The 14,010-nt window shown below is 42.8% G+C and overlaps 1 protein-coding gene across 1 annotated transcript in view; it reads right to left on the bottom strand.

Annotated features, from left to right (window-relative positions):
• Positions 1-14,010, bottom strand: part of adamtsl3 (ADAMTS-like 3) — a gene marked incomplete at both ends in the record, with an annotated part of 203,791 nt that overhangs the window by 80,557 nt on the left and 109,224 nt on the right. Inside the window, 1 exon segment of the mRNA XM_079161155.1 lies at positions 6,157-6,202. Coding sequence (XP_079017281.1) covers positions 6,157-6,202 — 46 coding nt within the window.

The raw sequence follows: 14,010 nt of genomic DNA, 5'->3' as shown, positions 1-14,010 counted from the left end.
GTCACACTTTCCAAAATTCAATCAGTTAATGGATTATCCCCATGATTTCAGTTCAGCTTTTAATACTCTTCTCTATATATAAATGACATGCAGATCTATGACCGCAACTTAGGCTCTTTAAATTGACTGGTAATAAGGCAACGGTAGGTTTCATGTTTAAAGATAACAATGAATTAGAAGTTCCCTAGATAAATCATATCAGCAATCTGTTAACCAACTGCCTCACTGACGTTAAATCACGGATGCAAACCAACTTCCTCAAACTCAACTGTGATAAATCTGAGATGATCATCATCGGTCCCAAATCCCTCACTAAAACCAGTCACAACTTCTGCCTCACCATCGACCACTCCACTCTGTCTCCCTCCTCACACATCTGCAACCTTGGAGTCATGTTTGATAGCAACCTCTCCTTTAAACACCACGTCAACCAAATCACCAGAACTGCCTTTTTTCACTTAAAAAACATAGCCCGTCTCCGCCCATCACTCTCCTCATCTGCTGCTGAAACTTTGATCCACGCCTTCATCACCTCCAGAATTGACTACTGCAACAGCATTCTTCACGGCACATCATCCAAAATCCTAAATAAACTCCAGTACATCCAGAACTCTGCTGCTCGCCTGCTCACCCACTCCCGCTCCCGTGACCACATCACCCCTGTTCTCCAGAACCTCCACTGGCTCCCTGTCACACAACGGATTGAATAGAAAATCCTTCTCCTCACTCACAAAGCCCTCCATAATCAGGCCCCCTCCTACCTCACCGACCTGCTTCAACACCACACTCCATCCCGTCGGCTCCGCTCCTCTGATGCCAACCTCCAGTCCCTTCCACTCAGGACCAAGCACCAGACATGGGGCGACAGAGCCTTCTCCATATCTGCCCCCTCCCTCTGGAACTCACTCCCCAAACACATCCGAGACTGCACTGACCTTTCCACATTCAAATCCCAAATCAAAACACACCTGTTCAAAACTGCTTTTAATGTGTGACCATTTTTGTGTTTTTATGTTTTTAGTTTATAGCTTTTATATATGATGATTTTAATGTAAAGTGTCTTTGAGTACCATGAAAAGCGCAATATAAATAAAATGTATTATTATTATTATTATTATTAACATGGTTTAGAGCAGACCTGGGCATCTTGCGGCCCGCGGGCCACATGCGGCCCTTTGTGCGTCCCTGGGCCAATCATAAATTACAAAATAAATTAAAAAAATATCTATGTCGAGTGTGCAATACAACGGTGCTGCTTTTGTTTTGAAAAGCGTTATTTGTATTACTTCCGTGTGGACGTATGCGCATGCGTGATTGTGAGTGAAGGTGAACAGCGGCAATCACAAATTACAAAATAAAGATGAGATGTCCGCTCACGCCAAAAAAAGAAAAGTTAATGATGAACGCCGTGTTTTCAACAAGACATGGACTGCCAAATATTTCTTTACAGAAATTAAAGGTGAAGCCGTGTGCTTAGTTTGTGGTACACAGGTTGCTGTGTTTAAAGAGTATAATTTGAATCGCCACTACACGACAAAGCATGAGGATAAATACCGGAATCTGTCTGATGAAGAGCACGCAAGGGAGGCTGATGCGTTGATGCTAAAACTGCAAACCCAACAAGGACTTTTTCCCAAACTTCACACCCCCAGAGATGCAGCCGTCAGGACAAGTTTCGTCATTTCTCACAAAATCGCTAGAAAAAATAAGGCGTTTTCTGACGGAGAGTTTATTAAGGAGTGCTTATTGGACTCTGTTGCCCTGATATGCCCGGAGAAGAAGGGCGCATTGAGAACGTGTCACTCTCCCGCCGCACTGTAACGAGGCGGGTTGAGGCCATCGCTGGAAACTTGGAGCTTCAGCTGAAGAACAGAGCGGCCGACTTTGACTGTTTTTCTCTGGCTTTGGATGAGAGCTGCGATGTACGTGACACCGCCCAGCTGCTCATCTTCTTACGTGGGATAACTGCAGACTTTCAAATCACGGAGGAGCTGGCAGCCATGCAGTCAATTAAAGGGACAACCACAGGTAAAGACTTGTTCACAGAGGTAAATGCGTGTTTGGACATGTTGGGACTGAAATGGGACAAGCTGGCAGGTGTGACAACAGATGGTTGTCCAAATCTGACGGGGAAAAATGTGGGACTTTTAAAGAGGATGCAGGATAAAGTGACAGAAATTAACCCTGTGCAGAAATTGACATTTTTGCATTGTATTATACATCAGGAAGTGTTGTGTAAGACAGTGTTAAAAATTAACCATGTTGTTGATGCTGTAACTAAAACAGTTAACTTTATCAGAGCGAGAGCGTTAAATCATAGACAATTTGTTGCACTTTTGGAGGAAAATGAGAGTGAACATGGTGACATAAGCTACCACAGCAACGTCAGGTGGCTCAGCCTGGGCAAAGTACTGAAAAGTGTCTGGGACCTGAGAGACCAGATTCAGAATTTCTGTGGGAAGAAAGGACATGACATCCCAGAACTTTCAGATGAAGACTGGGTGGCAGACCTCGGATTCGCTGTGGATGTGACTGCACTCATGAACGAACTGAATGTCAAACTGCAGTGCAAGGGCCTTTTTGTGCATGAGATGTACAGTGCAGTGACGGCTTTCATGAGAAAGTTGCAGCTTCTCTCAAGCCAAGTGAAGGACAACATTCTGACCCACTTGCCAACACTAAAGGAAGCCACAAGATCAGCTGATCACCTCCACAAGTACTCAAGCAAGTTAGAAGCACTGCATGGAGAGTTTTCGAGGCGATTTCAAGATTTCAAAACTCTTGAGAGTGAAATGCACATGGTTTCTTCTCCCTTCAACTGCAGTGTGGACAATGCACCAAGCGATGTTCAGATGGAGCTCATTGACCTGCAGTCTGACCTACTTCTGGCAGAGCACTTCAGGTCAGTCTCACTGCTGGACTTTTACTCCTCCCTCAAAGAGGAGAACTTTCCACACCTGAGGAGGCATGCTCAGAGGATTCTGGTCCTCTTTGGATCCACCTATGTATGTGAACAGACATTTTCAGTGATGAAGTTCAACAAATCCAAACACAGATCCTCTATCACTGATGAGCACCTCTCAGCTGTCCTTCGCATAGCCACCTCAGACATTCAGCCAGATTTCAATGCCCTTGTTCAAGCCCAGAACAGACTGGATTATTCGCACTGAAGAGGTAAAATGAGGTGGAAAACATAACAAGTTATTGTTTGTTGTATTGCAGTATTTCTATAAACTTGTTAAGTTGTTTGTTGTTTTTCCTTGTTTGTGGAACAAAGTTAAAGTGTGAACAAGTTAAAAATACATTGCAGTGATTCAATGATTGTTTTTGTTTTCTTATTTCAATTTCACATAGCCTAATATAAATATTTAAGGATTAAGAGTTTAAATAAAACCATCAAAAGCAATCTGCTTTTGTATAAAGTCAAGTTAGGTTAAATGAAATTATTATTATTTATCTTACGGTATATCAAAAATAATATTGAGCAAAATTTAATTGAAATATTGTCGACGTGGCCCTCCAGCAGTGCTCGGGTTGCTGATGCGGCCCCCGGTAAAAATGAATTGCCCACCCCTGGTTTAGAGAGTGCTTTGCTCATAAATGCAAACAAGACTAAGGAACTCGCGTTCAACAATAGGGGTGGGAAACCAATGCATCAGTCAATTACAACTGAGGGCCAAGCTGTAGAGACAGTACGCAGTTTTAAATACTTAGTAACTTGAATTTGTAAGAACAATCAGAATACATTTTGAAGAAGGCGAAGCATCGTTTCTTTCTTTAAAGGAAATAAAATAGCTTTGATGCGAGCAAAGAAATTCTGAGAAAAATACTGTTAGCAAGATTATGCAGAACCCTCAGAGAAAGCTGGTGGAGCTGTCACTACACAAACCAAGAGGAAAGCAAGATTTATAGTTCAGGACTCTTCACTTCGTTTGTTTTATGAATTTGAAAAACTCCCATCAGGAAGACGATACAGGGAAGCAAAGTGTATACATGTCTGTAAAATATTTCAAGTGTGTGCATGTCTGTGAAGCCAACATTTGGACATTTATGTAACTGTATCTGCTGAGTCCAATATATCTGATACAAGCGGGGTCAGATGTCTTCTACTAGAAATCTGAAAAAAGAGCTTCCAGGTTTTCCAGGATATGTTGGTGTGCAGTCACAAATGCAATTTCTACGATAATTGAAACCACATTTTAAAGAAGGTAATAAAATATAGGATTATATTAAAATGTGTGTGGTTGAGAATGGACGGAGGAAATATACAGCATGTCTGACCATGGCAGAGGAGGTAGTGGTGCAGAAAAGCTCTCAACATCTTAACAGCTGGATGCCTTTGTGGACTGAGAGGTCTCTCAGATCAATACGGGATGCTTGTTCCTCTGGCTGACAACTGGCTGACTTTTGGCAGCCAATAAGTCTCTCTTCTTCCTGATTGAAAACTGGACACATCTAAGCCTGACACATCAGCTTCACTCAGACTGTCTACATATCCTAGAGACGCCTATGGAGCCTATAAACACAGCCTTCAGTTCAGACAGTTAGCCTCCATGAGTGAATAGGGGAAAGGGGATAAATATTATCCTGGGAACATTCCCCACTAGATGTGATTGAAGCTCTACAATGAATCCAGACTAAACCACTTCCGTGGGGAAGAAGAGAAATAAGACTCCTCTGATTAAAAATTGGGTTAAGAAGGTTGTTTCAACAGGCTGGATGCTCTTCTGTGGTTTGGGAAAGTGAAGTCCTGTAAAACAACCATCACCAGAGTGGTGGTGGTTGCTGGTCTCTCATGGATCCAATGACGATGTTGATATTACATGATGGACTGTCAAAGACTGGTGGAGGTATTAACATTAAACAGACTTTATTATAGCTAAATAATTGATGTGTCCTTTATTTCTCAACCTGGCACATACAACGCATTACATTTTTGTGGTACACAAATCCTTTATCCTTTTGAAATCTATTTTGGTTTAGCATTCAACATTTTAAGAAACCAAAGTTAGAAATTACTCAAACTCAAAAGAGTTGAGATCTTTGGTTACCTTCTTTGCTTGGGACAGTAGAGGCACAAACATTTTGAGTGGCAGCCTAGTTAATGTTCACAACTAGCAGCTATAAAATATCAGCTACATACTGCATGTATCTGACATGTGAATATCAAAGAACAAACCCTGACCCTTACTTCAAATACTGGAGGTCAGAAGATTTTAAATGATAAAGTTGGTATGCATTAACTTAACTTAGAGATTCCAATTACTGAGAAGTGAAAGAGAAGAATCGTCACTCCATATATCTAATTGAAAATCGAACTGAAATCAGACTGTGTCATTCCTTTTTGCAATCAAAACTAATGTCAACATGTTTTTTTTATTATCCAAAGGAAGAAAAAAAAGCTCTGTGGGAAAATATCATAAATGCTTCCTTTGCTCTAAGCAGCTGGAACAGCATGTCAGCAGCTGGCAGGCTGAGCCCCGGCAGTAAGAACACAGTTGTGCTGGAGCCATGTGTCGGTCAGACAGCGTGTTGTTACTGGTACTGAAGAGAAAATACCACAGCAGCATCGAACTTGTGCTGTGTAGCAGGCTGCTGTTGTGCTGTTAGTTAGAGAATGCTAATATTACTACTTTATGCAAATATTATAAAATAAATTGGTTAGGTTTAAGGAAACATTGTATTTTGGATTCAAATGACTACTCTGTTTAAGTTAGGGGACCTTCGTCATCATGGTTACAATAAAAACCATGTTGGTAAAGGACAGGATCAAACTCGTCAAGTCCGTCTTGTTTAAAGACAAACTTTCTGTGAACCGGTCCTTTACTGTGACTGAACCGTCGTCTCTAATGTTAAAGTCTGTTGATCCATCCATCTACACCCAAACTCGTCCCTACACAGACTATGTGTCACTTGAATGTAAACATGTGTTGCTTTGGGGCTCTTGCTGAAACTGCTGATTCTGTCATTTTTATTGGGAGGGCATTCACATATCACCTTCAAAAAGGTGTGAATGTAAGATTTATAGATGAAAATTCAACACTTTCAGATATAGTTTTCCTTTTCAAGTTAACATGAAAAGTATTTTTATTATTATTTATTCATAGTCTTTTAATTTAGTAACTACATTAAAAATAAGGTAAAGTCCAGACTCACCATGTTGCTGCACGTTCTGTAGCGGATGTTTTTGCCGTCACAGCTTCTGCAAAGGAAGGTAAAAGAAACATTGTCATCACTATTGAAAATACAGGCGACTCAGTGATACACAACCTTTAAGAAAAGACAACACTACATGCACATAGTTGTTGATCATAAGCTCTAATGAGAATTAATTCCACTGATAGAGCAACTATGGGGTGCTGCGGGAGTATGGGGTGCCGGACCCGTTACAACGGGTGATCCGGTCTCTGTACGACTGCAGTAGGAGCTGTGTCCGCATTCTCGGCAATAAGTCAGACACGTTCCCGGTGGGTGTTGGCCTCCACCAGGGCTGCCCTTTGTCACCGGTCCTGTTCGTGACTTTCATGGACAGGATTTCTAGGCGCAGCCGGGGGGTGGAGAACGTCAGGTACGGGGGTCTCGGGATCACCTCTCTGCTATATGCAGACGATGTGGTCCTGTTGGCCTCCTCGGATCGTGACCTCCAGCATTCATTGGGGCGGTTTGCAGCTGAGTGTGAAGCGGCGGGGATGAGAGTTAGCACCTCCAAATCCGAGGCCATGGTGCTCTGCCGGAAACCGGTGGATTGCTCCCTCCAGGTGGGGACGGAGTGCCTACCTCAAGTGAAGGAGTTTAAGTATCTCGGGGTCTTGTTCACGAGTGAGGGTAAGATGGAGCGGGAGATCGACAGGCGGATCGGTGCGGCTGCAGCAGTAAAGCAGGCGCTGCACCGGACCGTCTTGGTGAAGAGAGAGCTGAGCCGGAAGGCAAAGCTCTCAATTTACTGGTCGGTCTACGTTCCTACCCTCACCTATGGTCACGAACTCTGGGTCGTGACCGAAAGGACAAGGTCGCGGGTACGAGTGGCCGAAATGAGTTTCCTCCGTAGGGTGGCCGGGCTCAGCCTTAGAGATAGGGTAAGGAGCTCGGACATCAGGAGGGAACTTGGAGTCGAGCCGCTACTCCTTCACATCGAAAGGAGTCAGCTGAGGTGGTTTGGGCATCTGATTAGGATGCCTCCTGGACGCCTCCCACTGGAGGTTTTCCGGGCACGTCCAACTGGGAGGAGACCCCGGGGAAGACCCAGAACACGCTGGAGGGATTATATCTCCCAGCTGGCCTGGGAACGCCTCGGGATCCCCCAGTATGAGCTGGAAAATGTTGCGGGCGAGAGGGAAGTCTGGGTCAGACTGCTTGGCCTGCTGCCACCGCGACCCGACCCCGGATAAGCGGAGGAAAATGGATGGATGGATGATAGAGCAACTCGTCTATTTGCCAGACTTTAGTATAACAGAGATTACTTTTATGAATAAATAGATGTTTTTCAGCTGTAGCAACTGTTCTTTCTAAATGTCTTCAGTAACAGTTCCCCGGTTACAGCAAGACAAAAATCTTTTATTTTCTGACCATTATTAGCTCAGCTTGTTATGAACAGTGAACATAACTCTGATAACTCTTGACAGAGAGGTGTGTGAAGAAACAGGAAATACACATTGCTGTTGAGACTACTTAGGGTGGTGACAATCCCAATGCATATGATAAGAGATAAAATAAGATAATCCTTTATTAGTCCCGCAGTCGGGAAATGTACAGGATCACAGCAGCAAAGTGGACAGTGCACACAAGATACATAGTAAAAAACAAGAGCAGCAGTAATACTAGAAAATTTCGCAAGAAATTTTGACAGTGTGGCTTCTACTGCCCGAAGACGTCGCAATATATAGCTACACACGCCGATGTTACCGGTAGTATCGTTGAGTTTCGAGTGAGATATCGCTTCTCTCTTTTCTGCATTTTAGATTCATACTCTTGGATTGACAGTACACAAATGGTTCCCGTCATTTCTGTACTGGACATATACATCTTTGTTTGAGAAGCCTTTGGAGTACGAACCTCATTCTGAGCTTCATGTTAAGATACAGTTAATCTATGGGGCTTTTATTTTAAAAGGGTGGGACTGGGTTGGTGAGAGAGGGGGAGAGGAGACATATTCATAATGTTTGACACAAACACAAAGGTTATTAAATGACAGGCTTCATCACAAGTATTCCAGTTAGGATTCACTCTGTGGGGCTTTTATTTTGAAATGGGAGGGGGGGGGTTCTCGTAAAATATATAAGATCCGAATGACTGTATGATAGAGAGACACAGAAAGTAAGAGAGACAGAGTGAGTGAGACAGGCAGACAGACAGTTATATGTACTGAGTGAGTGAGACAGACAGACAGGAGGTCTAACAATGGCTTTGACCGAATAACTCCAAGTCATGTGTGTGTATGTGTGTGTGTGTGTGTGTGTGTGTAGGTGTGTGTGTGTAGGTGTGTGTGTGTGTGTGTGTGTGTGTGTATGTGGAGAGAGACAGACAGAGATAGCCTGCGTGTGTGTGTGTAACTGGTTGCCATGGTGAGGACGCACCCGGTTGGAGAGGCAGACTGATTAAGAAACATTACAGTAAACAGTGATTTTGAACAAAACTCCTGGCTCCTTTCAACAAACAGCAGGAGTCTGAGTGCCAAAATATGGATACCCTGAGAAAGATAAGACTCTGCCGAACGCGCTGATGTGTTTTTTATGTTTGTGGTGTTAAAAATGTGAGCTCCAGAGCAATATACAAAACTGGTACCGTCTGCTTTCTTGGAGAAATGAGTGGTAAGATTTAACATGGAGTCTAAAGGTGTGTTCACACCAAACGCGATGAACGCGGCGCGAATCGCGTTTATCGCGTCATTCGCGCCGACGGAATGCCGGGGACTATTTGTGTTCATTTGCGTGCATCGCGTGAATCGCGCTGGACGCGCCGGAGAGGGGGCGTGGCTTATCGGCCTGAAAGCTGTTCAACTGTCCGCCATCAACCGTAGAAAAATAGCCTCTATTTCTGCTCAGTACGTGTTGTGGAAGTCACAGATATCACGGGAAACTAAACGCCGTCATGTCTGGTTCATAACATAGTCCAGAGGAGCTCCGTGGATTTCATCGAGCTCACTGTGTCTAGCGAGCCACACGTCGGCTATTTACTACAGCTGTATGAACACAAAATAAACTGACTTGGCTGTGATTTAACGGCAATAAACCGACAAAAAGGGACTCCGAAATAAGTACTAATGATGCCGATTTGTACTTGTTTTATCAATGAAGCTCGGATCGACCGGTGCTAGGCTATGCTAACATTATAGCAGCTCCATCAACACTCACGATAACGTCATATAGACGTAAATACGGCAGCGTCTATTTCATTGTTTGTACCATATGGTTTACACACACACACATGTATACACATAGTTTGGTCCGGTCTCTACTGATATGAGGGATCGTAGAGCTCTGGGTGAACATGGCGGCTACAGCATTTATTTCCTGATTCAACAACAGCAGGACTTCACTGATGACGTGGGGAGCTACTCAACGCTGATAGGCTATCGCGCTGGAGCGGCACGCGATTTTTTCGCAGGAGTTCAAATATTTCAACTTCTGCGTTTGGGGCATTTCGGCGTTTCGCCGTTTTGACGCGTGAAACGCGCCACGCCAAATGCGCCAAACGCACCGCGCCATCGTGCCATTGCGTTCATCGCGTCTGTACATAGACTTTGTATGTAATCTCGACGCGTTCTTCGCGTTTGGTGTGAACACACCTTAATGGAGCAGAACGTTGGTTTTCCTCTCAATTAGGTGATTTTCTGCCAAATGTGTAAATCTGTGGGATTCCACAGTAATTTTTCTACGACAAGGACAAGATTAGCTACTTTTACATCCAAAATTATGCATGAAGAGTGAAAATTGTGGAGTCAATGGCAAAAGACACACAAGTCACAAGAATCTCAAGCTGCTCTTCACTCTAGCGGTGACATCACGCACTCTAAGCTGCGCAATACACACCCATTATAAAGTCAGAAACAGACCCACATTTTCCTGAAACTTAATCTGTGACTTCATGAAAACTGTGCTAGCTATCAAAATGTCCATTTGGCTCAATAACGTCCAGCGTTTTGTCTACGTTTTAAACTTAGAATAATTTTTCTACGTTGAGGTATGGCTACTCAATATGGGTCCAAAGTTCAGTATTTTTTTTGCTCTCTTCATGCCGAAACCCAATTAAAGTCAATGGGGCGATTTTGCTCCGTTTTTTGGGATTTTCGGGAAAACCGCTGGGCTTATAAAAGTCTTATAATAAAGACTTATAAAAGTCATAGCACACCATTCCCGATCGGGCCGCACGTTTGGATATACTTTTCGCGCCGCTGTTGGCAACGATGTGAGGAGAACCGTGCCAAACTTTTCTGGATAAATAAATAAAGAAAGAAAGAAGCCCGCAGGATTACAGTCAGTGTGCTTTGGCACAGGCAGTTTTACTGCCTTTGTGCCACAAAGCCACACTGAATAAATATTAAACAGTAAAGAATATCAACTAAGTAAAACAATAATTCTCTCTAAACTCAAAAAAATTAAATTAAATAAAAAAATGTAAAAAAGAATATTATATAAACAGAGTATTATTATTATTGCATATGCACTCACTCACACACACACACACACACACACACACACACACACACACACACACACACACACACACACACACACACACACACACACACACACACACACACACACCTGTAAGGTCACGTCACACTCCACCTGCAGCATACATCACCTAGCCAGCAGCTATCTCCGCACTTTACTGAGCTCCAGCTGGCAGAGCTCAAAATGTCACGCAAAGCTGAACCCACAGATATGCCCACACACACACACACACACACACACACACACACACACACACACACACACACACACACACACACACACACACACACACACACACACACACACACACACACACACACACGCACACAAACTTACACACCGAGCTTCAGAATGAACCTGAGCCCTCTGTGAAATGTAGCAAAGCAGAACTCTGCTTTCCCTGTGACAGCAGGAACACGCTGTTAAATCCGTTCCACCTTGTTAGCAACAATAACACCCAATCTCTCAGTGTGTGCTAACTGCCACTAAAGAGCACATTTCTCCTGCTGCCTTACAATAACATTAGGCTAAACTGCTAGCAGCTCATTTATCTGTGTGTAAAGTCAACGTGGTCTAATCTGCCATTTTGGGGAGAACCACACAACAGACTTTCAGTCACCTCCAAGTTAAACCAAACCACAGAGAGCCACGGCCCCATATTAATGAACCAACTACAACACAACTGCTCAAACTATTTGTGTGTCTGGGAATGTCTTCAGCTATGGCCATACGTCTTCTCCTAAACTCACAACACTGACATGACAACTGCACAGGTCTGTTTGTCAGGACAGGGCACACATACTGTGTCACACAGTACAATGCAACAAAGAAAACATGTGAACAATGTTAGAGAAATGCTGTAGAAGCATGTTTTGTTTATCTCAGTAAACAACTGCAACAATACAGTGAAACTCTTCATCCTTGTCAGATTAGCTCAAGTACTGGACAGCCCCATCATGTTCCAAATCTATTATTTTGTCAATTAGTCAGTTAGAGAGTTAGTTAATGAATCTAGTGGTTCTGATATTGCCTTTGACTAAGTATATTAAGGTGTTGGCCCTTCATCGGCCTGTCTCATCCACTGTGTGGGAGATGGCCCTAGAGAGCCCCATAGAAAAGCTCCGGGAAGCGGTTGTGCCACTCGGAGCATACATCTGCAAAATCAACCAGTTAGTCCAGTTTTGCAAAACTAAAATGAAATACGGTTTGAAAACCATTTTAATAAAGCATATATTGTGTCCCTTACTGAAGTCTGTTTTCCAGTGTGGAATGAGCCCATTACTTACCCTTGTAGCTGTTGAGGGAAGGAATACCCATTATTAGGATTGTGGTTCTGACCACAAGTGCCAGTGGGCATATGACTGACCACAGTCTTGCATAATCATGAGCCTGCTAGCCGGGCGTCCAAGAGACCAGGAACAGAAAAGGATTGGAAGAAATAACGGAGGAGCAAGGATCAGTTGTTGAGTAAGAAGATCAAACCGCTTGAGGCTATCGTTTGTTCCAAAGTAAGTCACAGCATGATGTCACAGCATGATGTCACATCATGATGTCACATCATGATGTGACAGCATGATGTCACAGCATGATGTCCAATTGAGTATCTAGATTCTTTAGTATTTTATTTGAAATACCTCTGTGTGTTGCAGTCCTTCATAATAATGCAGGACACACCTCATCATCCTTTTTTTGTAATGACATAAAGTACAAGAAACATTACATTCCTGTAGAGCAGATTCTTTAAAATTGTAGTTTTTAAAAAGGAAAGGAAGGATAATAATTTACTGTTCACCAATGATAGATATTAAAAGCATTCTGAATATGCGAGTTATGCCTTTGATAGTGAAATGACAGAGCTTTCTATCATCTTTCACCAAGAAATGCACAGCTGGCATAATGAGAGGTGATGATAACAACTAGTGTCGGGTGTCTTTTAGAGCCCAGTTGAAAAGTGAGGAAAAGATAATATGACAACTTGTCAGGAGACAGGCACAGAGATGAAAGTAATGAACTCAAAATCATATCAACAGACACAAGTTTTTCTTTATACATTCAAGACTGGCTGGCTGCAATTCAGTTCACAATTCAGGCATTGATAAACTGTGCTTTTGAACCACTGCTATTGCCATATTCTCCACAGCAGAGGAAGACTGGAGGGAAGAAGCACAGAGGCCTCAATCCCATCAGGAGCATAACAATGAGGCACCATACTGGACCAAAGTGGGAGGAGTTAACTCAATATCAACTGCTTTAGGAACATTCACAGTGAGATGTCAGGTCATGAAAGTTTTGATGCTTACATAAAAACAAGACATAGTGAAAAATTTGGGAACACATTTTTTTAAATAAAAAAAAAAAAGAATGAATACACAGGTAGGTATTCCATATTTAAGCAATAGGCCATGAGAGATTTACAGTGTTTTTACAGCGGCGTTGTTAGGCACAACGTAGAGCTTATCCCCTTATCCTCACTTCACATACTTCGTGGCTCTTCCTACTACATCACCTGACTTCCGGAGCATCTAATGTAGCCGGGGCTGGGTTTACATTGAGGTAAGAATGCCTTACATGTCTCATACAGACACTAAAGGGGGCCTCGTGCGTCGGTATGAGATGCTGAGGCCCTGACAAAACATTGGTATTTGACTCCCAGTGAATGAAACCAGGCTGGCATACGTTGGGCTTCTCAGAAGCACCATCAATTGGCGTTTAAATTATGATATACATGTTGAGGCTGACTGGTGGATACAATTTTATTTTCAATCACAATATTGGCTTTCAGCGATTTTGAAAACAACATAATCGAGATAAAATAACTGTGTCGTATTCTGTTTAGCAATAATGGTCTAGCTTTGGCATTACTATCCTATTAAATTTGACGTTCATGATAAAGTTTAATCACCAAAGACCTAATTTCTCTTCAACTTTTAGAGTCAATAAATGAATGAATGAATACTTTTACACAGAACGTGAATATTACATGTCAATTGAAAAAAGCGACACAATTTTCCGGAACAAGGTTGATATTATTTTGGATTGAGTTGAGCCTGTATTTATTTTGATATCAACTCGGAGGCGCGGTAGTCCGGAGCAAGATGGCAAGTAATATTACTTCTTTCAACCTTGACAAAGACAGAGCAGACCAGATCCACTCATTACATTCTTACTATAAGACACTTAACCCCTAATTGCTTCCGTAGCCTGTGCCTGCAATGTATGCATGGGTATGAATAGGCAGATGGCACCTTGCATGGTAGTCATCAGTGTTTGAATGGGTGTGAATGGGTGAATGACATATATTGTAAAAGCGCTTTAAGTGGTCGAAGACTAGAAAAGC

This window comes from Pholis gunnellus, assembly GCF_910591455.1.
Source record: "Pholis gunnellus genome assembly, chromosome: 1".
Classification (NCBI taxonomy): domain Eukaryota; kingdom Metazoa; phylum Chordata; class Actinopteri; order Perciformes; family Pholidae; genus Pholis; species Pholis gunnellus.
The sequence above is the reverse complement of the archived record's forward strand: the minus strand, read 5'-3'. Positions and strand labels throughout refer to the sequence as shown.